The following is a 24,476-nucleotide window of genomic DNA, read 5'->3' as shown; positions in this document are numbered from 1 at the left end:
CCTGACAAGCTGCAGACCACTGTTTGAGACCAAAACAATACTGGTTGTGGTTGGCGAGTCATTGCTGTGTTTCGTAGCAACCGTTCACTGTAAAAAGTAATGGATGTAGCTGCTGTGATGTCACTGAGTGGTTTGTGGACTCTGAGGCCTCAAGTTTGACATTACAGCTTTCACCAACTTGGGTGTTTTTAGCCAGAAGTGACCATATATGGGCAAGAAGCTGGCGCTGAGGAAGAGCAAGGGGTGGATCTGACTGAGAAGCTGAGGACACTATCAGCAGACAACCTGTCACTCAAAGCAGCCACACCCTAAATTATGCAAAAATTAAGCCTAAATTAAATTGAATTGAACTGAATTATATAAAAATGCACCCCCTGTACAGTTGTCATGAAGGGGGAAATGAGCCTTAGAGACCAAAACCATCATTTGTTCCAGGCTGTAAACATGTTTATTTCAGCTGTAAAGTTGGGCATTTTAACATGAGGGTCTATGGGGATTAACTGGCTTCTGGAGCCAGCCATAAGTGGTCGTTCAAAGAACTGGCACTTCTGTGTTGGCTTCATTTTTCAGCCCTGGAGGGTTGCTGCTTGGTAGCGACCCATCACTGTATTTCCAGAGGGGATAATGCCACAAAGAGCTTTTGTTGTTTTACTGAGACACTGGTGCTTCCCCCGAGAGGACTGTTCCTCCAAATCTGGTATTATAAACCAAACCAAGATTTTTTCTTAACCATAACCAAGTGGTTTTTGTGCCTAAACATAACCACATGTTAACCACAGCTTCAAAGTATCTGCTACCTGATAGCATACCAATGTAACATATCTGTGGTTTGCAGAAACGTACAATGCCAGAATAACTTAAACTTTTTCTGAACCATAACTGTTGTATAAACAGTTATTGAATATCAGATAACATAGTGTAGCTGTAATTATATTTAATGATAAATGATTACACATATACTGTGCATCCACCAAAACATTAAAACCACTGACAGGTGAAGTGAATAATACGAATCTTCTTGTTACTATACAAAGTTCTGCTGGGAAACCTTTGGTCCGGGCACTTATGTGGATGCTACATGACATGCACCACCCATCCAAAGACCGTTACAGACCAAGTACCCTCCCTCATGGTAATGGCTCCCCATGATGGCAGTGACCCTCCCAGCGGGACAGTTCACCATGCTACACTGCAAAAACTGTTCAGGAGTGACAAAGAGTTCAAGGCGTCAACCTGCCCTCAAAGTCCCCAGGTCCCGATCCGATCGAGCATCCAGAGAACTTGGCAGCACCCCACCTCATAACCCACAGGACTCAAAGGATCTGCCACCTATGCTGTGGTGCCAGACACAACAGGACACCCCCACTGGTCAGAGCGAAGTCGATCCATGGGGAGACCTCTGACCTGTCGAGGCATGGACACGGGCAACCCGGTCTCACTCCGAAGTCGTCAAAATCCGGCATTTGGGCAGTGACTTGTGGCATCAGACACTGATGAAAAAGCCATCCTTTAATGTCAACATGATACGCAGCTGATCGCTGTTATAGTTTGCTGGCACTATGCAGCGTCAGGGGGAAACGTGACAGTTAAAGAACGAAAGTTAAGGTGGCGAAAGTCTGAGTAGGGCAGGCGGGAGTTGTGATGGATGGGTCCAACAGACACCAACTTTCACCCGAGAGAGTGGTGTTCGCTAAAGCAGAACCCTATTCTTTTTTCAGCGTAAATTTCCTGTAAAGTGTATCTTGAAAGAAGAGAACTTGACACAATGTCCCAGAACGTCAACAACCAACGCACCCAGGGTACCTTTGACGTCGTGTCTGGATATGGAAGGTCCATGACCAAAAGTTGATCTGTGAGCAGGTTGGAGTGAGAATGTGTTGACACAGGATCTCTGGGGTACCACTACATCCCACGGACGCTCAATCAAACTGGGATCTGGGGAATTTGGAGGGCTGGCCAATGTCTTGAGTTCTCTGTTACCTTCCTAGGGCCATTTCTTAACAGTTTTTGTGGTGTGGCACGGCGCATTTTCCTGCTGAGGAGGTCGCTCACTGCCATCAGGGGGAGCTGTTACTATGAGAGCAGGTATGTAACAGTGTTTGCATAGGTGATGCATCCATGTAATTGCCAGGACTTAAGGTTTCCCAGCAGTACGTTGCATTGTAACAAGATGATCCATATTATTCACTTGACCCGCAGTGGCTGTATGTTTCGGCTGATCGGAGTATATTTATATTTTTAATATGTTGCACTTATAAAAAGCATTCATCAGCTGTAAGAACATCATTCTCAGGTGGGCTTTTCAACGTGCTCATAATACGATACGATGAAAACGTAGAGCTTGAAGGTTAATTCATGACCTTGGAAATAGTAGTGATAAAAAAAACAAATAATTACAGTCCTTTACTCAAGGTCCAGTTTCTTCATAGAGCTTCTCAGCTGCATGTCGTGGCCTTCAGCCGCAGAAGAAATTTCCTCAGCCATCATGAGCAAAGTGTTTAGAAATAGGTGACTACTTCACTCATAAATCAGCCTTCAAAGGTTTGACACATAAACAAGCAATATGTGTAGGGAAATGTAATGTGGCACAATGTGCTTAAGGCATGGCTAGAAAATAAATGTAAAGGGTAAAATTTCAAGATGCATGGATGGATGGATAAATGTTAGAAACCTTGCCGTAATTATTGTCTTTATGCTGTTAAACTGAAATAAGCCGGAATCCTGAAAAGCACATTTGATGTTAGGAAATCATTTGCCTTCTCATTAAATCCATGCTTATGAATGCAGCGTTTTGATCTTTGTGGCTGAACAACAACAAATCATTAGGTTACATTGTTGAAAGTGATAAAATGGTTGAATTTTAAACAGCCAACAACCAAAAGACATCTGAACCCCCTTCTAAAAACAAATCAGCCTGCGCCAGCACATGATGCGTTCAGGAGTGTTTCACACATAAATGTTTAGAAACAGAACATGTTGACAGCATGCACTGCGTGTCATTATCAGATCACAAAAAGAGATCAACAGATCATTAAACGTGGTGGCAAATTTTTCACAGTTGTCACACAATCGTAATTACAATACATCCATTCAAAATCTGAAAAGTTAGTCACATTCTTTATTTGGATCCGATGTTTTTTAGATCATTGAATGCAACTCCAAATCAGACCGTGTTGTTTTGGGCATCAATCCATCTGTAAATGGAAGACAATCTGAGGATATCACTCCGACCAATAGCTGCCATTTTGTGAGATTTCTGTCATCACCCAGCTCTGACAAATGGTTCAGTGCCTAATGTTGTGCATGTCAATATGTTTCCATGGCAATGGGGAGTTTTCAGAGCTGAGAGGTGGTTGCTTGTAATGTGCCCAGAAAGGAATTTTTACACAGGGAAACAAAGTTGTGTTTTACTTAAAGAGGACTGGATGTTACCTGACTGAGGCTCCTTTTATGAGAAAACCTCAGACGTTGATACCTGAGATTATTTGGTTATGAAAATAATGTAAGGAGCATTAGTTTCATTGACTTTACAGATTAAGATAAATCATCCATACAAGCCCACAGTGGTGTTTTTAGTCCTGGGCATCTATCTATCTATCTATCTGTCTAGACATCTAGACATTGATCCCTCTGAAGAATTACGAAGGTTACATTTAATATCAATGATAATATGTGCTCATTTTGTTAAAAATCACACTGAAACAACAAACCATGTATTTTTTCTCATGCAGTGTACAGTAATACATATATTTTAGCTAAAACAAAATATCTCACCATTTCCAGCTCCCATCTCTAGAGACAATATTATATTTGGCATGATCTTGAAAAACAAAGGTGACTCTGTTGTAATGTGATTATATGTTTGGCAAAATTTTTCATACATAAGAACAGAATCCTGAAATCGTCTAATTTTGATTTTTTTTTCTTAAATGGATTCAAACTTTACATACAGTCTTAAAACTGATAAAGGTAATAAAAGTAAAAGAGTTATGATATGCTAAAATGTTTATATTTACCTTTTTTTTAAAAAAATTATTTTATTAATTTTCCCTTTTGGTTCTTTAATATTACATGTCTAGCTGAATCAATTGTAATCAATCTTCAATGTCATATTTTCTTTTTTACATTTGTATTTGTGATTGTTTTTTGATAATTGTAATGCTGTTTCGTAAAAACTTAAAAAAAATCAAAGTTTTAACTACCTTGAATTTGTCAGTCACATTGCTTTACTTCTGATTGGTCGGCTGGCGGAGTGAAAGCTACCGGTTGGTGAAAGTAAGTTAAGTCCCGCCCCTTCGCGGTAGCAAGTTCTACACCGAACGGAGATGCTGAAAGTCAACATGAGTAAATGCAGGGAAACGGAGACAAACGAGGAGTTTAAAAAAAAAAAAAAAAAAAAGGTGTTTCATTTGTGTGAAACTCGGCAGTTTTGAGGACAGCAGACAAGGACAGCGACCGAAGGAATTCAGGGACCTTTTACCAACGTTTCGGTGAGTGAATGTTCAGCTAAACTAAGCTAGCGAAGCTAACTGACGTCACTGTAAATTGACGTTAGTCGGTGTGCGATAGCCCAGTGGTAGTTCATCACTGCACCTGTCACATTTTACTGCTTTAAAATATTAATGGGCGTTTAAAGTTAAAAGAAAATATATATTCTTTAGGAATATAAGAATATATGTATATATATATATATATATATATATATATATATATATATATATATACATGCACCTAAATGTCACATTTATTATAAAAACACCAGGTCTGGGTCTGTAAGAAGCAAATGCTGTTTAACATTACTATACATCAGTTCATGGAAAACACAAGATATATTCTATTGGTAAAAGTTTTTTAAAACCATAATTCATGTTTAAAAGTTTAATAATTATAATTCATAATTGACGCCAGAGGGAAAATTACACAAGAAGATGCTGTATTGTTTAAACCAGTGGTTCCCAACTGGTGGGTCACTGTCCAAAAGTGGGTCGTGGGTACATTCTGAATGGACCGCAAGTGATTTGCAAGCATGTCTGTTTCGTAAAAAACATTCCTTATTTTTCAGTACGGTGAATTTCAGGCTCAGAGCTGCATTTTTTAATGGTTTTCTGCTGTAGAGTGAGTGATGTACAGACAGCTACTTAACAGAGACATTAAATGCAAGTATGACATCGAATGTATGAAACTATGTGGCCTTTGAACTAATGACTCAGGAGAAGACTGGACCTCATGGCTGGACCAGTTGGGAACCATTGATTTAAAACAACAAATGATGATTTAGGGGCATCTATAGGCAGAAATGATGATTAATATTCATAGGTTTCATAGTTTATAATAACCCGAAATAAGAATGGCTTTGTTTTCGTTACCTTCACATAAGCATTTAATACCTATATCTATATCTGGAGCGGGTCCTCTCCCATAGGCCTAGAATGAACAAATTAAGCACTGGCTCTAGATAGGGCCATTCATGTTTTTGCATTTTTGCATCTGCTACCATAGTTCTACATGTTTGGCACATGGGAGAACTTTCAGTTCTGCAACCTCGCCACTAGATGCCACTAAATCCTCCAAACTAAACCTTTAAAATAACATGAGAATTTTGTGATGATTCAATGGTGTGATAACTCACTATGGTTGTAGATAATTGTTACTCTTGGACTGAAAGTAAAAGCCCTGTTGTTCTACAGGCAAGGAATTGCCTTTGACCTTGGATTCTGGATTGTTTCCTCCTGGACAAAGTAGATGGCAAGCCACCGTTGAATCTCAACCTCCCTCATTCCTGAGGAGAAAAACATCTCTTCCTTCACTCCCTCATTGTGATGTGTGGTAGGACTGTGTCACAAGTTCACATTGCCTTTGCTTTTCTGAAACTGACCCAGAACAATTACTGACCCCAGAGCACAGAACAGAGACCAAAACTGAACTGACTCCAAGCTAAATTAAAAACTGCAGGAACCTGAACTTATCACAGGAGAGACTTTGTCACATATAAGGAGCACTTCATTTAAAGGGACATAAAGACACTAAAAATTGTTTATATAGAAGTTAAAGTGGTCCAAGTTTTGCATTGTTTCAACCTCAGAAAATATTAGCGTTCTTAGGTACCATCATTATGACTGATGTTAAAATACTGTAGTGTAGACCTACCCTATACAGCTACAGACAGTTCACACAGGAAGCAGGTTTATTCCTCATTTGAAGATTTTTTATTGAGGTAACTCGAGTCATATCTACTTAGTGTTTGCTGCTGTTTGCTGCTAGCAGGTGCTGTGGAGACTTCTTAAGTAGCCACTAGCTCTTGCACTCAGTTCACTGTTGTCAGCTTAAACATGGCTGCTCAAAATATTCTCCTCCTGAGCCGCAGTTTTTCTTCCTGTCAGTTCCCATTTGGAGCCAGAATTGTTTTATTGGTTTAGTGTTTTTAAACCATTTGTTTTACCTTCATTCACCATCTTGCCATCACAGTTTATTTTGTAACTAATCATGGATGTATGTGTGAGCTACGTTCCTGAATGGGACCACATAGGGTGCCTCTGTGCGTCCGGGTGATATTTGACGAGTTAGGAGTGACAATAGGCTGAGCAGGCTGATATCGAAGCAAAAGTATCACAGGAAAGGCAAAACTTAATTGAAAATAAATTTCAGTGATCTCAAAGTGAAGAATTCTCATGTGGAATTTTGTAGTATTTCGATAATATCTGATGTTATAAAATTAGTTTCGATCCTTTTTTAAAAAATACTATGGTGATTCCCATGGTACCACCTGAGGGAGCTTGTGTACCACCAGTAGTACATATACCAGAGTTCGAGAACCAGTGGTTCACCACATTGAAGCGGCTTCATTCATTCATTCATCTTCTAACCGCTTCATCCTCTTGAGGGTCGCGGGGGGGCTGGAGCCTATCCCAGCTGACATTGGGCGAGAGGCAGGGTTCACCCTGGACAGGTCGCCAGACTGTCGCAGGGCTGACACATAGAGACAAACAACCATTCACACTCACATTCACACCTATGGACAATTTAGAGTTACCAATTAACCTAGTCCCCAATCTGCATGTCTTTGGACTGTGGGAGGAAGCCGGAGTGCCCGGAGAGAACCCACGCTGACACGGGGAGAACATGCAAACTCCACACAGAAGGGCTCCCACACCCGGGATCGAACCGGCAACCCTCTTGCTGTGAAGCGAGAGTGCTAACCACCACACCACCGTGCCGCCCCCCTCTGGCTTCAATGTGCTACATTTTTTCTTGCGCAGTGACTACCTGGAGTCTCCACTGGTGGCCAGGCAATGTCACGGTGCCGACCAGCCATTTCTACGTAGTGGTATGGTACTGTCACTTTTTAAAAGCTGTTATGATGTGTCTTCTATTGGAAAAGTTCTCGAACATTTCCAAACACACAAATAATCTCATAGAGACGTATGGTGAGATTTTCTGACAGGGATAACTGTTAGAAATATTTGTGTCAGAGCTCTAACTCACCCTTCAGAAATACAATTTAAACCAAAGTAGATGGTGGCCGTCCCAATTATAAAATTGCTCTACAATAGAATTATTGTGATAGTTAAAAATGATGTGTGATGCATGATTTCCACGGTAAAACATCATGAAAAAATTAATGTTATGATTAGATTATGTGGGCAAGACAAAGCAAAGCAAGTTTGTTTATATAGCACAATAACGAACAAGGGAATTCAGAGTGCTTTGCATAAAACATTAAAAGCATTCAGATTAAATGCAAAAGAAATACATTATAAACAAATATTTAAATACAATTTATAGGCTACTAGGTCACATTTTATTTTAGTTACGTACTTATTCATGCATTCATTTATATTAGATTAATTCAATTCATCAGTCAATAGTTCTACCATTCTACCATTTTTCTTTTTTTTTTTTCACATTTATAAACAGTGTGTGTGTGGGTGTGTGTTTACATGAGAGGGCCACCTGTCTGCTCCAATGTGAGGAGGTTATGTAAGTGTCAGTGTGTGTGACAGAGCGCCTGCATGCTCTTGAATTGTGTGCTCTCTCGCAATTCTACAGTGACAACTAAATCAGAGGTCAGAGGAATGTTGTGGTTTAGGATAAGTCCACTACGACCGTCCCAAAATTAATTTTTTATCCTCCCTGATCAATTTTTTTCCGTCCCAAGGACGGCAGGACACAGGACAGTTAGAGCCCTGCTGTGTCATGGATTCAGTATTGAAGTGTACAGCTAGCAGTAAACGTCTGTATGGTGACAAGAATGAAACCTATGATTACTGTCATAACGTTCCATTGACTTTCCCTCTGCAGTGATTCCTAAATATTAATGCTGGAGACACACTAAAAAACTTTTAGAGGGCCAGTGGTGCAGCAGCGTAAATGGGAACTCCAAGGTCAAAGAACTCATGGCCTGTTTTTATACATTCAGTGCAACTTATTATTTTTAGAGCCTGACCTTTACTGGATTTTTGGGTTTGATGCCGATATATATCTCCCTCTCATTCCCACTCTGTGGGGGTGGTGTGTGTCTCCCTCAATCCCGGGTCCTCTACCAGTGGCCTGGGAGTTTGAGGGTTCTGTTCAGTATCTTAGCTGTTCCTAGGACTGCACTGTTCTGGACTGGGACCTCAGATGTGCTCAGAGGTCATTCTCCCAGTTTGGGGGTCACAGCCCCTAATGCTCCTATTAACTCTGGGACCAGTTTGGACCTCATCTTCCACATCTGTTCCAGTTGTTCCTTCAGCCCCTGCTACTTCTCAGTCTATTCATACTCTTTCTTCCTGATGTTACTGTCAGCTGGGACTGGGACATCTACCACGACTGCACCTTGTCAACCACCACTATGTCTGTTTGGTTAGTCAGCAGCTGTTTGTCAGTCTGGAACCTGAAGTCTCATAGGGTCTTAGCTCTGTTGTTCTCAACCACTGTCAGTGGTGTGTCCCATCAGGACTTGGGGCTACAGCCCAACATATTGGTCGACTGATTTATCAGCCACTATCATCTTTTCTTTACTTTTCATATCGGTGCATACCAGACAACATAAAAGCTGGTACTAATACATGTGTGATGGGCCAAACCTGACCTCCCTGTCTTACATTTGGCGCTGCAGCTGCACAAAGGGGAGGAGCTGTCCTCCCTTTCTGTCTCCACATTTTGTGTGCAGTCCACATCCTCCTCCTCTTCATCATCATCCTCCTGAATATTACTATCTGACCTGTTGAATCTATTAAATGATTCTGTGCACCCCATTCCTCTGTCTTGACATGGCTGTATCCCGCCGCCACATTTTCTTCACTGATTCTTGGTCAAACGTCTCTAATGGCCGTGCTCCACCGGCTGCAAATGTAAGCGTCATGTCAGCGTAGCGTCACAGCGTGTTCATTTGGGCTCCATTGACTACGTATGGAAGCAACACGTAGAGAAGCCAGCGGGGTTGTTTACCGTTTGCCGAGCCGAGAGGCTGCATGTAGGCTGCGTGAAATGTTAAAGCATTTTCCACCTAAGTTATTACATATATTTGAGTTATCTACAAGTTTGCTGTACTGTTTGTCATCTACTCGCTTTCAAATGTCCTCCACGGACATTTACACAATGTCACGGATAAACATGGGTAAATGCATGAAAAAAAAATCATCACATATCACCTCTGATAATGGTTTATTCATTTAAAAACACATTGTGCTTGTTTAGCACACTATTTCATGTAGTTTTTAATCTGCTGGAGGGTCGCGTAGGGGAGCGTAGCGTGACAAAAATAGAACAGCCGTGTAAAATAGAGAGTTGTCGCATGACAGACGGGGGTTGTCGTGCCGCTCCCATTGCCAGTGGAGCCGCTGTAATTGATTAACAGGGGGGCGATGATGTGTCCGCACTGCAAGAAATAGGAACATTTGTTGTTCTTAGAACGCTGTTTTAAAGGACTTTATCAGCTCCTACCTCAGAGTAGGTACTCTCCGAGCACAAGAGAGATCATGAGTGACTTTAGTGTTGGTTGACTGGTCGAACACAACCGATGCAGCACTGGTAACCACCATTTTTAAAAACCTGTTAACTATGTAAACAACAGGCAGGTTTACTGAGCATATATGCCACGGTGAAAATTCAGTGGATTTTGATTCATCAAAGTGAGTGTGCCAGTACTATACCAACAAGTAGCTGGCTTACAATACGTCACTTCAGCCTTCCTTTTGGCAGGGGAAGTGCAAACAGAAATAAAAGCCCGTGAAGGTATGTAGTTCTTGGGCGAGCTCCCCAGTGGGCAGTTCTCTCAGGAAGTTTCCAGAACTGTTTGGTCTGAAAGCCCCTTTTGTCTTCTAGCCAGTGTCTTCGGTGTGTAAAATGATTCAGAAAAATCAAGTGGCAGTTGTTAAAATTCATTGGACGTGATCTTGTTCTCCTCAGTGATGTGGACAGCTGTGCTCTTTGGGCTCCTTGTGCTGAAGCCTCACTCCCCCATGAACCACACATAACATTATCTCAAGCACTCACATGTCACAGTGTCAGGCTGAGTTGAAGTTCAGTGATTTAAAAAAACAAAACAGTTAAAGCAAAATACCTTTCATCTGTTTGTGTGTGTGAAAAGCCATCTGTGATGCTGCCAGACCGTGACTCCAGGTGAGACAAGTTCTCTAAAAATGCTAAAACTGCTCATCAGATAGTGAAAAAAAATCACATTAATATTTCACCTGCTCCCTCCAGCAATTATTTCCTTTTAAAGTAATGCAGTCTATAGGGGACTCGGATCGTTTTATCATCGGAAAGGGACAAATAAAAAGAAAGAAAAAAAAATCAGACCGACCGTTGGGCCTTGATAAAAAGAACAAGTCTCAAAGGAATTTAATTAGTGGTCAAAAGAAGGAGTATGTACTCTGCATACAACACGATGACCATGTCGGACTGCCCTGTCGCACATAATGAGCTGCTTTGGTAATCTTTTAAAAGGAGCAGGTTCATTTTCACAAAGTCATTGTATATACTTTAACACTAATTAAACATAAATCCAAAGTAGTGCATGTGCCACTTTTCAAAGCAATAAAATAGGCAATGGGCTGGAGGCAATCAGAGATACGTGGTGTCAGTCACTGGCAGAGGCAGCCGCTATCCTTATTCCTTATTTTAACACTTTGTCCCAGGAGAGATTCTCTGAGTTTCTGAGAATCAACAATTTAGGAGTCATGATTTCTTCTCTTTTTACACTGGCATATTATCACCATTCAAAATTGATATGGCAAACATGTTGGCAAACAGTTGCTTATTGAAATAACAAGCAGACACGTAGCAACATTAGCATTCATTTGGAGTTGTGTTTCTGGGGATCTGATGAATGTAAGTCCAATATTCACCCTCCTTTTAGCTCTGTATAGTCTCCACTAACTCCTAAGAAACATATCTGACTGTTAAGCTGCTGAAAGCTCCACTGTGTTCATGAGCTGGTTGCTGACTGTGTGGTGCTGAGCAGGTAGTGTGCAGAGGGTTTATCAGAGCTTTTTTTGTGTGTTTCTCTCAAAACCGCTGCCTGCTGCTGCGGGATTGGGGTTGATAAGAGAGGTGACAATAAATGAAAAGAGTTCAATAGTGTCCCATAAAACAATGAGCTGAAAGATGCTGAAACCCCCTGTAGAGCTGAGGTGAACTGCAGAGTTTGGAGATAATACTACAGTCACCATTGAATCCATTGTTCATGTAAACATTTTGATTACAGCAGCTTAAAAGTATGGGCAGGTACATTGAAGCCTATGAAATGTGTGTATGTGATTTTGTTTATTCCCTCAGCTGCCAATTAAGCCGGCAGTACACTCGGAACAAACTTTCCCAAAATAGAAATGCAGTCCAACATGGAACCACATACAAATTTGCATTCAGCATGTTTCTGTGCCTCCTTTTAAAATCCATCCATACAATGATGCTGGGCATTCACAGAAATTAAAAACTGTAACCCTTTTACAAAAACTCTCAGATTTGTGCACTGCATGAAACCAGGAGGAAGGTTGGAGATGGTATTATGAAGTTATGAACAAAGGCAGAAAAAGAAACAGAAGCTTTTCCACACAGAAAAACACAAGCAGATGCGGTGTTTAACACCAGTGAAGGCTGGTGTATAAGGAAAGGAATTCCTCCAGTTTAGACTACAGATGCTACAAACAGGAAGCTTTGTTTTATTCTGCAAGCATGTTGCCAAATGTTGTTCTCACAGTAGGGATAATGGTAATGAATAATCACACTTTCACACCAGCAGCTTCCTGCTGCAGCTGTTGGCTAATGAACTTTCTCCACTGGAGCGTGTGAGGGATAAGTGCCTTGCTCAGAGACAGGGAATTCAAATTACTGACAGATCGTAGGGGTGTAACGATCCATTGATCTGATCTTTCAATGATCAGTGATCCAGAGTCATTGATGCAAAGTGAAAACATTGATCTGTATTTTCGTCTTTAGGTTACACCTTTATTTTGAAACTCTGTGTCACGGTCAAACAGCAGCAAGCAGATAATGACAAGCAGCCAAGAAAAAGATACAAGGATAACGTTATTTATTCTGTAATAAATCAGCAATAAATCAGAAAATAGGGGTCAACGGACAGAGCAGAGTATGAGACTTTCACGGTGCAATAACTGTCTCAGAAAATGTCATGGTTTCATGGTATGACGGCATTGCAGAATTATGATTATCCTAAGTCAAAATGAACCTGAAAGTAATGAAATGAAATGGTTGCTTGAGGTTGAACACACGTTTTATTTCTAGAATTGAAATTTGAAACCACATTTTTTAAATTTTAACATAAGCAGCAAACTAAGCTAAGCTAAACACTTAGACTACATACAGACAGCTGTCATTTCAGCGTATCTGTAATAATTCGCGACTAGCTAAACTAGCATGCTGTCCTTGTGTAAAAATGGCTTTTACTCACATACTGTAGGTTTAATTGCACCTTCAGTCACGAGCGTAGCTGCCGTCAAGTCGAGTAATTTTCCAGTTATCTTCACTTTGTTTCCACCGTGGCCTCTTTGCTGTTTACTGACTTTACTACGTGTCATGTGGGTTTGTGTTTGTATGTGGAGGAGTTCAGCCCCCGTCACAGAGCGCAGGATGACAATGAATTAAACCAAAATGTTACCGATAAAAGAACCAATTACGTCTGAGCTTATCAGTACTACAGTCTTTGATAATTTAGCTCCGGGCTCGTTTAATACTGGGTTTTGGTACACATCCCTATACATTTGTAACGTTACTTTTTAAACAGAAAATATACTTTTTACATTGTGATATTTACTGATGATGACACACAGTATCGCCAACAGCAAGTAGTGGAGCTTGTTATTAGCAAAGGTCATTTTAACTCACCAGAAGCTTTAAGCTCCCTCGAGATCTTTTTCCAGCCAGCCTCCACGTTATTTAGTTTTTTTGTTGTAAAAGAAAAAAGTATCGGGGATATTTCCTCATCTTAACTGCATAAGTCAGCCGGTCCTTGTCCATTGTGGTGCTTTCAAAGCCAGGGACAGATATAAGTAGAATACGCCATCCAACAAAAGTTCACTTCAAAACTGCGCAGCATGTTGCTCATGACCAATTGGGAGACCTCTTTCTGTCAGAATCAAATCCAAAATAATGCCATGTAGAGAAAATTTGGTTTCTTCAGAGACATATTTTGCCATGACTCATCGCCCTAAAAAGAAAATCAAAACATGACCTTACTAGTAAACACAACGTGCACTGCTCTGCTCCCCTCCCACCTCTACTGAAGTTTGACCTCCTTCATGTTGCCGTGCTCGGCTCACAGCCTGTCAGACATTGGTGGCTCCGCTAGTCTGTTTATAAACAAACATAATATTTTAATTAGGTTGTCATATTGCTTATTACTAATGCAATACAAGTCGGATATAGCGCTGCAGCGCCGTCAGCACAGGTTGCTCATGTAGGCTACTTTTTAGTTTGGCCGAATGTGTCATCGTGCTAAATGTCATGTCATGTCATGTAATTTATTTATATAGCACTTTACAACGACCACAGGTGAATCAAAGTGCTTCACAAGAGATTAAAAAACAATTAAAAACACAACACACAACAGATTCATGAATAAAAAACAGCAAATTAAAGGATAAAACAATAAAATAAGATAGGAGTGTCACCTCATTACTGAGTATTAAAAGCCATCCTAAATAAATAAGTTTTAAGTTTAGATTTGAAGAGGCTCAGGTCAGAGGCAAGACATATGTCAGTGGGGAGTTTATTCCAGAGCCTGGGCGCGGCAACAGAAAAAGCTCGGTCACCCCAGTGTTTGTATTTAGACCTGGGCTCTTCCAACAAGAGTTGGTTAGAGGACCTCAGAGCTCTGCCACACTCACGGACAGTTAGCATCTCAGATAAATAAGATGGGGCGAGGCCATTTAGAGCTTTAAAAACAAACATTAAAAGTTTAAAATCAATTCTAAAACGAACTGGAAGCCAGTGGAGGGAATAAAGGACAGGACTAATGTGCTCTCGTCTGTTAGTGTTAGTTAAAAGGCGGGCAGCTGCATTTTGCACAAGTTGAATGCGGCTAAGAGCAGACTGGGAGGCGGCAATATACAGTGCATTGCAGTAGTCAATCAATCAATCAATCAATTTTATTTATAAAGCCCAATATCACAAATCACAATTTGCCTCACAGGGCTTTACAGCATACGACATCCCTCTGTCCCTCTGAGGAGGGATCCCTCTTCCAGGGCGGACAGACGTGCAATAGATGTCGTACAGAACAAATCAACATAATAAATTAACAGTAATCTGTATGACACAATGAGACAGAGAGAGAGAGACACAGAGAGAGATGCAGGACAGACGATAATGACAGTAGCTTACAACAACAGTAATGAAAGTAATAATATTATAATTAATAATAATATATTAATATCTGGCAGTATACAAGTGTGACAATAGTCATATGTGTATAATAACAGTACAAGTATGACTAATGACTAATGACAGCAGCAGCAGCAGGAGGCACCTGGCAGGACCACGGCAGCAGCACAACCACACGTCACGCTATCCAGGCACCGCTGTGATATGAGTTAACCTGAGAGACAGTGGAGCACAAAGGCTCTGGAGAAGAAGCCGAGTTAGTGACATCCAGAATGGCCGAGTTAGCAAGATGCAGTAATAGGATACGAGAGAGAGAGAGAGAGAGAGAGAGAGAGAGAGAAGGAGAGACGGTGCCCGGTGTATTATAGGGGGGTCCTCCGGCAGACTAGGCCTAAGTCAGCCTAACTAGGGGCTGGTACAGGGCAAGCCTGAGCCAGCCCTAACTATAAGCTTTATCAAAGAGGAAAGTCTTAAGTCTAGTCTTAAATGCTGCTGCATTCTGAATTAGCTGGAGAGTTTTTAAAGACTTACTAGAACTAATAAAAGCATGAATAGCTTTATCAAGGTCATGACGGCTTAAAAATGTTTTGACTCTGGCTAAAAGACGTAGTTGGAAAAAGCTTGTCTTAACAGCATTGTTAATCTGTTTATCAAATTTCAAATGGTTGTCAAAAAATACCCCCAAATTTCTGACCGTAGGGCTACATGTAGAAGGCAAGGCACCCAAGCCGGTCGTCCCAGTATGCCCAAACACAATGCACTCTGTCTTATCCTCATTAAATGAAGAAAATTTTGAGTTAACCAATTCTTGATATCAACAATACAGTCAAGTAAGGAACTTAGTGCATTTTTATCTGTTGGCTTCAATGGCAGATAGATTTGCAAGTCATCTGCATAGCAGTGAAAAGATAGATTATATCTGGCTATAATTGAGTTTAGCCAGTTTTAAGCTTGTTCACCAGACCGGACTGGCATACTACTTTACACAGATCTAGAAAAACTCTGCAATAACCCGGAGAACCAAAAAGAAGAGCAGAGTTCAGCAGAGCCCAAACAAACTGAGGTGTCATCCTCGTAATGACACTGTTTTTGAGAAATGGAAGAAAAAGTGTTGCAGTACAGATTGTGAGGTACGAGAGGACAATAAATACATGACTATTCTATTTATCTGTCTCTTTAAAAGTGCAACTAATTCCAAAGTTGGAGAGAAAATGGAAACCTGTATAATTCAAAGTGACTTTAAAGAGTTGCTTTGCGCACATGCTTAATGTTGGGTCACTTATCTCTTTTTAATTTTAAAAGCGGTACAAAGACACTACATCAGGGAGAAAAAAACCTTAATGATCCATCCAGCTACAATTTTGACAAATTGGAAAATATAAAAATGAATAATAAGATAAACCTCTGTGAAGGAAACATTTAAATGGAAATATGTTTGCTGCTAATGAATCACTAGTTTCTCCAGATGCAAAGTTTTAATTAAATCATTGGATTTTGCTTTTACAAGAAAATGTGCAACTTTTCCCTCCCAGTGAGGGGTCTGGTTCATTATACCACCGTGGCTCACAGTTACTACTACAAATGATGTTATTGCTGTCAACTGATTAAAAGTCGCACACACAAACCTTTATAACACATAAATCAGTGCTAAGCAGTGCCAAGAATATCTTTCTACCTTTTGAAGGTGAGTTTTGTGTTTCTCATCATGCCACAGAGCAGATGTGTTGCTTAATCAGAGGCGGCCTTGGAGCTCCTCCTGGAGCGCTGGGATAGGAAGCGTCCCCGACCGCAGCACGAATGCATGTTCAAAATAATCACACACCCAAAGTACACCAGCCTCAGCTGGCCTCGGAAGTGCTGTCTGTTTTGTTCCTCTGCCAGCAGACAGCTGTGGGTATTAGCAGCACACTTCAACATCGGAGTGTTTTTTACAGCCCAGGAGTCGCAAATCCTTCATTACTGATTCGTCTCAAAACAAATGTCAGTAAACATGAAGTCAACTCAAATCAAATCAACTTCTGACATCAAATAATACGACATAAATCAGTTTTATATTTACAAAGTTGATTTCCACTCATATTCTGTCATCCAGGTGCACGAGCATCACTGTACACTTCATACTGTATGTCTACACACTGAATCACATCCAGGGCCCATTATATTATAAAATATCTGTACAACAAGACAGGAGAAAAATGCAAACAGATACAAAAAATACATCCATGCAACATTTTACTATCTTTAAAAGGGACCTATTATGCTTTTCAGTAGTTTGTGTCATACATATAGTGTTACAGTAAACGATGTTCATATTAAACGTGGCCAAAGTGTCAAATAATGAGGTAAATTCATGTGACAGTATTCCTTGTCAGCAAACACCTCAGGTTTCCTACCACTCTCAATACTCAGGTCAAACTTCTTTTTACTCTGGCCATAGTATGATGTCACAGTGTGCTGGATTTCCTTATATGGTCATCTGTTTCAGACACGCTACTGCAAGTGTTTACATTACGTAGACTGTATTGCTAAATGAAGCTACATGCTAATGTCAGGGAAACACCTAATCTTGGTTGCCAGTGTTGTAAATTTCTCCATGATATCGGATCATATTCCTGCTGGAACATGTGGGGCTGTGTTTAGAAACTTTAATTGGTGATTTTTTTACAGTGAAGAGTGCCATTGTTCTCTATTACAGTCATTCTTTGACTGCAAGTGCAGTGCTAACATGGTTACTCACAGAAATAGATTGTATGTGTGGTGGCAAGCAGAACTTTCCATGAGGACTTTTTTCCTCAGCAGCAGTCTGTTGAGTTTGAGTCGCAGGGTGGAGAATAGAGAATGAAACTGTTTGATTATCACATGCAAGACTTCCTCTGGATTAGTTTGTGGTCACATTGATTAGAGCTGATCAAATTAGATTTATGGATTAGAGTAGCAGCGGCTGCAGAGGCGAGTGAAAGCAGACTGTCTTCTGCTGCTGTTACACTGGTTAGTCCCAGCATTGGATTGCGGTGTGGGTGGTTTCCATAGGAACGCAGACAGTTTCATCGAAAGTAATGTGGGAAAACAAAACTATTGACGAGAGTACACTTAAAGAGAGACCCAGCTCGGAAACTATAAAGTCTATATATGGCAGCAGATGCAGATGTTGTGGTGGTGCGCCACAGATTAATTAATATGTACTGTAGAAAACCCTGGGTAATGTGCATGTAGCTACATGCTAACATCAGGAAAACATGTAATCTTGGTTGCTGATGCTAACTTGTCCCCGATGTCAGATAGGAGTGGGAATCAGTAGAAGATCCACGGCACGATATTATTGCGATACTAAAGTCACAATACAATATTACTGCGATTTTAAGTATGTTGCGATATGCTGAGTATTGTGATAAAATAAAAAAAAGTGCCTTTTTTTTCAACTGTGAATTATTTCCCCAAAGAAAAACTTCAACATCAATTTAATCTAATAAGATAAAGTTTTCATCTGTTCGTCTCACCTCAGCCATATTTTTTGTAGCAGCAAATTTCAGATCATATTCCTTTTGGAACATTTCCAGTTGTGATCTGAAGCTTTTATTGGTGTTTTTCACAGTAAAAAGTGGCACTTTTCTCCATAACAGTCATCCCATCGACTGTCATGAAGGTGCAGAGATGCCAGGTTAAGGATGACCTGGATACGCTGACCAATCAGAGCAGACCGGACTTTTTTGGGAAGAGGGCGCTTAAAAAAGACAGGCGATAGAATAGAGCATCTCAGACAGAGGTGGAACACAGGTGTTCCAGCATAGTATTAGGAGAATTAAGTGTTTTTTGACCATTAAAGCATGAACATGTTCTAGTAGAAACCTTAAATACAGGTATGTGCCTGAAAATGGGCATAATAGGTCCCCTTAAATATCAAATACTGCATTAGAGGTTACAGCCTATATTTTAATGGTTTTGTCTAATAATCATCACTGCAGTCTCAGTGTTTACTTATATGTACACTATACAGTTTAAGTCATGATTTCAGAATGGACCATCTTGAAGTCCTGGACGAACTGACAGATCACCCCAAAGAACTCCTGAGAGTCTTGATCCGACGGTTCACCAAATTTAACCTTGACAGGGAGAAACACAGGATTAGTTGCTTGGAAATTAAAAACTTAACTCAGACAGCAATTACACTCTGAGACCTCTGAGCTTATAAAAATTATTCTACAATTAGCAACTGCATTCACTTTCCTAAGTGAACTGGTGCCAAGGTCGTGTGAATTCATCTTAACAATGGTCTTTTGATATAATTAACTCATATACTGCCTCAGCATGCAATCCATTCTTTGAGTGCACTTATGCAATAAGGTAGACATGCACTGCTGAATTAATACTTAACACCTAGGTGGTTAAGGGTCGCTGGCATAAAAGTGTTAGTAATTCTCAAGTCAGACTATCAGAGAGGGTCACAGTGTCTAAGTGTACTAATGGGCTTATTGCATGCTGTTCACTGTGCAGGTTGAAGTTCAGGCTCAAGCTATGCTGCCATCACTCTCCTCATTTTCTTTACTTCTCATTATGTTTGACAGATATTAAAATTCCATTAGGTATGATACTTTCTTATTCTGTTTGTATGGTTACTGACAAAACCCAATGTACTATAAAGTCATTCATGACAGGTTTTTTAAAAGAACAGTTTGACATTTTGGGATGTACGCTGTTTGCTTTCTTGCTGAGAGTTGTGCCACATTTCCACTTTTTTTGGTTTGCCTTAAGCAAAGTTGTAGATAGTAACTGGTTCTGTTTTTTGGTACCACGGCCGTCAACGCTCCAAGCGAGCTAAGCAGATGCCAAAAGGTGGAGTAAAAACACTGCAGACCACTGATTGGCCAGAGAGAATCATCACTAGAATTGTCACTTGAGCAACACAGGACTACCCATACACATGATGTTTGTTAGTTAAAAGATCATTTTTAAAGTCAAGAAAGTGGCAGTTTGCCATAGTGCCATTTAGTTTTGTGTGAAAACTAGGGCTGCCCCCCCCCAATTATTGACCAATCTTTGGTCAACCAGAAAGGTCATTAGTCAGCAAGATTTAATTTCAAAACCGTGAATCTCTATTAGGAGCTGCTCCTTGTCAAAATAAATCAAAACCTATATGACTGGACCATGTGGGAATTTAATTTGAAAGGACAGACACAGGAAGTGTCCACGCTCAGCAGTCAGACAGGAGTCAGGTTAATTTCCAGGGCTGGTACCTGCGGTTATTCCACAGGCTAGTTAATAACATGTCGGGCAGGAAATCCAAAGTGTGGGATCATTTTGAGAAGGTGAAGGACGAACCCAAGGTGATATGTAAACTCATCTTCATTGATCGACTACAAACATGACGTATCATCTGAAACATGGAAGTAGCTACATGCCCATTAGCCCACAGCGTCATTAACAGGCGGCTCGCTCAGTGTGTGACGTGTTCTTGTAGATAAAATATAGGCCTATATTAAAGGGATAGTGCACCCAAAAATGAAACTTCAGCAATTATCTACTCACCCATATGCTGATGGAGGCCCTGGTGGAGGCACAAAGTATCTCCATACTGCTCATCTGTAGTGATCCAAGTGTGCTGCAGCCCGACATAAAAAGTTGTTTCAAAAAACATCATCTGAACTCTGTTTTTAGCCTCACTGTAGCCTGTAGCTCTGACTGCTTCTCTGTGCTCCTCGCTCACGTTTGCGCGCTCAGGGTGATCGGTGATGCACGGTCTCTGAAGAGCAGCAGTCTCGTCAGTACTGATGTCCAGATTCTCAAGTGCAGGCATCGCCAATTCCCAGTCTGAGCAGCAAAGACTTTCCTCATCCGTTGGCATTGCTTTGCATTTGAAACAACTACACCACCAGGTTTCCAGTGCTCGACTCCGACTCGAGGCTCATGAGCTGCGGCGGCTACTTCGTCCAGGAGCCTGAGTTCCGTCCGTATACTCGGGCTCAAACAAATACGGCTCAACAAAGAAATGCTGTTCCTCCTCAGTTTCAAAGTCTTCAGACATGTTGGGCTGTCCTTTGCTAAAAGACCGTAGTGCAAATTATCTTTTAGCTCTGTGGTTACTGCTGTCTCCCCCTGCAGTGCACGTGTCACGTGATGTAAACACAGGTGAGCAAAGCTCATGCTTTCGCTAGTCACGCACACGCGTGAGCGTGGAGCACAAAGAAGCAGTCAGAGCTACAGGCTACAGTGAGGCTAAAAACAGAGTTCATATGACGTTTTTCAAAACAACTTTTTATGTCGCGGCTGCAGCACACTTGGATCACTATGGATGAGCAGTATGGAGATACTTTGTGGATTCAATTTTGTGTTCTTGGATGTTAGTCTGGGGCGCCATCAGCCATCAGGTGTGCTAGCTGCTGCCCCCACCAATCTCCGCAAGTGATGTGAGGACTCTAAAACTTCACCAGGGCCTCCATCGGCATATGGGTGAGTAGATAATGGCTGAATTTTCATTTTTGGGTGCACTATCACTTTAATGAAGGTTCATTAGTACGGTTTTGTATTTCTCTGTAATGTAGCACAGTGTTAACAATGTTACTGATACTATTCTTTCTCACACCTTCAACTCAAACTATTGTGTTGCCCCGTCCAAAATATATTACTTAATATTTAAATTAATAACGTAAACATGCGGGCGACTAGTCGACTAATGGCCCTAAATGATGACTATGGGTTGACTAGGAAAATTCTTAGTCGGGGGCAGCCCTAGTGAAAATGCTCAGTGATAAGTGTCTTGTCTCACACGATTCAAATCACCAACACCAGCTAGCTAGCTAGGTAACTTATCTATGTTCCACACACAAATGTATCGTTGTCTTATAGGCTACTTGATGTATTTTTTCCAGCGAGTCCTGGTCTTTTTATCAGCTGGGAAGTGTAAGAATGTACAAGACTGTTGCTCTCGTGTGTACATCTAGGTATGAAACACACAGGCATCGTAGCTTCAGTGAGAGAGACAGCTATGACGTCACTTACGGGACTTGACATGTAGTCTGTCTAATTAAGTGTTTTCACACATTTGTGCTTACAGCAAACTGTGACTATCTTGACTTGCAGAATTATCTTTTAAATTGTCAAACATCATATGTGTAATTTATGGTACAATTCAAGTCTCGTCATTGGCTACTACAAAAGAAATTAGGTCCCATTGTGGTCCACCTGATTATTATAACAAATTATATAATGTGTAATTAGTGAGCATTACAGGTGCTGGTAGGCAGATTTTGTTACCTTTTGACAGCCAGGCTAGCTGATTCGTCCTGTTTCCAGTCTGTATGCTAAGCTAAGTTGCTAACTGTAGCATCATATTTTGAATACAGATGATGTGACAATGGTGTAAATATTTTCACCTAATTCTCAGCAGGAAAGCAAAAAAGTATAGTTCTCAAAATGTTCTGTTATTCCTCTATGATTGAACATTAACGGCAACGACAGCTAATTTTGGATGGCATGGGCAGATCAGGGTTTTCTGGAGGCAGTTAAAGTGTCATTGGTTGACGACAGAGCCAAACAACTTCAGGTTGTCAAAGTCTCACTGTGCCTGGCAAATCACCCATTTAACAAAACACAATTGCCACAGTTAGTGCAAATCTTAATCACTGACACTGATTTTAATTAAGAACAGCATTATTTCAAGCGGAGCACTGAAGATGAGCATTTATTAGCTGTTTCATTCACAGTCTCTGGCTGACTCACAGCTGTATGGCTATCAGCTGACCCATCTCACCCACTTATATTCATGCAGGTGTACAGCACATTGATTATAACCTGACACCTCATCGCACTGTTACTTTGCAGCTCCTTCTATCAGTCCAACTTCCTCTTTATGTACTGTATGTTTTATATTGTATCACAGATGTGATTGTACGATTTAATGTTGCTGTGTACATGTATTTAGGAGGGATTTGTTCACCTGGCAGATTCCTTCTTTCCGGCTGAAGCTTTTCAGCCAAATTAACTGTGAAACCATTTGCTTTAAATCATTAATTCCTTGGCACGCAACCAACAATTACTTTATTAAAAGATTGACAAATGGAGCAGTTATAAACTACATTAACTCCAGCTCCTTAAGAATACACCTCTAAATATTGTATTACTGTATTTAAAGTTTAAACATGAAATGACAAATGGACATTTTTTTTTAGATACTATTCAACCATAAATTTTATCTGAACTCTGACTGAACCAGTCATAATTACATTGGTAAAGTAACAGCTAAATTGCCTGTGAAATGTCCCTCGGCTCCTCCAAAAGCTTAAAATGTAATTGCTGACAGTGAGTGTGTTTGTATTAGCCTTGTGACATTTCTGAGAGGTTTACACAGGTGTAAGATGCCTGCTTTGTGCACAGTCCTTAATAGTGAGAGGGAGGTGTCGGCTGATAATAAACACCTGTTCTCTCTATAATGTATTGCAGTGTTCCATCAGATATGCAGATTCATCCATTTGCATACGTTTCTCTCAATATTGTGCACAGTATGCCCTGATATAGCAAACCAGTTGAGGCTTGAGATTTATTTTTGAGTGACATCATCCTCTCCATAACCCATTAGCTGATTAGCCTTGTTGATTTTTATGCATGTTGAATATTTGCATGCATTTTTACAAACGTGATGTGCCTAGTAAAGCCAATAAATCTACAACCCACACTTCAGAATAGCTTTAGGAGAATAAAGCGAGTGCCTGTTGAAGGAATCAATGTCTCTCCACGTTAATAAGTGAGGATAAGAAGGATAATGAGATTGCCTGCTGTTTGCATTGGCTGCATGTGTTATCATACCGGGGTGTTAATGCTACGCTGCAAAACTAATAAACAAAATTCGTTAAATGGATAATTGGTGTGCTGAATCCACCAATGTCGGCAGTAGAATTTTTTTGAAAAATGTAGCACATATAATCACAATTCTAAAATGAGTACTATGTGCAAATAGCAAAGGTAACACTACATTTTAAAGCTGGGTTAGGCAGTTTTATTTTGGCGTCACTGGGCAAAAATCCCAGCCCTCCTGTGTGCATGTTCTCCCTGTGTCAGCGTGGGTTTCCTCCAGGTGCTCCGGCTTCCTCCCACAGTCCAAAGACATGCAGGTTAATTGGTGACTCTAAATTGTCAGTAGGTGTGAGTGAGTGAGTGTGAATGGTTGTCTGTCTCTATGTGTCAGCCCTACGATAGTCTGGTGACCTGTCCAGGGTGTACCCCGCCTCTCACCCAGTGTCAGCTGGGATAGGCTCCAGCCCTCCGTGACCCCCAACAGGATAAGCGGATACAGAAAATGAATGAATGGGCAAAAATCCAATAATAAACTTTGAGCATATTGTAAATCAAGTGGTTTGAGAGAACACTGGACTTCTGCAGTTTTTAAAAAATCTAGCCCATGATGAGAAACTTTGGCCAGTCACAGCTCCGTGGGACTGGACAGCCCCAACTCTCTGCCAGATCAGGAAACTTTCAGTTGCTGCTGGTACACAAGTTAGACATAGCCCTGCTGCTGGCCACCAGCCCGCCGTGACATCCAGCAGTGGAGGGTTTGCACTAGCTGAATTTCAGCTGTTGCAGCTGCCAACCAAAGGTCTGTCTCTGCAGCTGCTGCCCAGTCAGAGTCCACAGCGAAGCCGGTTCTACGCAGGGGCAAGAGGGGG

At 40.9% G+C, this 24,476-nt stretch overlaps 1 protein-coding gene and 1 long non-coding RNA gene across 3 annotated transcripts in view; one reads left to right on the top strand and one right to left on the bottom strand.

The window, feature by feature from the left end:
* The first annotated feature begins 4,398 nt into the window (after nt 1-4,398).
* LOC125891890 (uncharacterized) overlaps nt 4,399-24,476 on the top strand; it is a 75,341-nt gene continuing 55,263 nt past the window's right edge. The window contains exons 1-2 of the long non-coding RNA XR_007449665.1: nt 4,399-4,490; nt 5,688-5,826. This is a non-coding gene — a long non-coding RNA (uncharacterized LOC125891890). The remainder of the gene's footprint in view (nt 4,491-5,687; nt 5,827-24,476) is intronic.
* The window catches only part of LOC125891828 (uncharacterized), a 70,620-nt gene continuing 62,235 nt past the window's right edge, over nt 16,092-24,476 (bottom strand). For both annotated transcript variants that reach the window (XM_049581365.1, XM_049581367.1), the window contains one exon: nt 16,092-18,923. In XM_049581365.1, the coding sequence (XP_049437322.1) occupies nt 18,819-18,923 (105 nt within the window). In that variant the 3' untranslated portion in view covers nt 16,092-18,818. The remainder of the gene's footprint in view (nt 18,924-24,476) is intronic.

Source organism: Epinephelus fuscoguttatus, linkage group LG7, assembly GCF_011397635.1.
Source record: "Epinephelus fuscoguttatus linkage group LG7, E.fuscoguttatus.final_Chr_v1".
Lineage (NCBI taxonomy): Eukaryota > Metazoa > Chordata > Actinopteri > Perciformes > Serranidae > Epinephelus > Epinephelus fuscoguttatus.
Note: the sequence above shows the minus strand (reverse complement) of the source record. Positions and strands in the feature narration are given on the sequence as shown.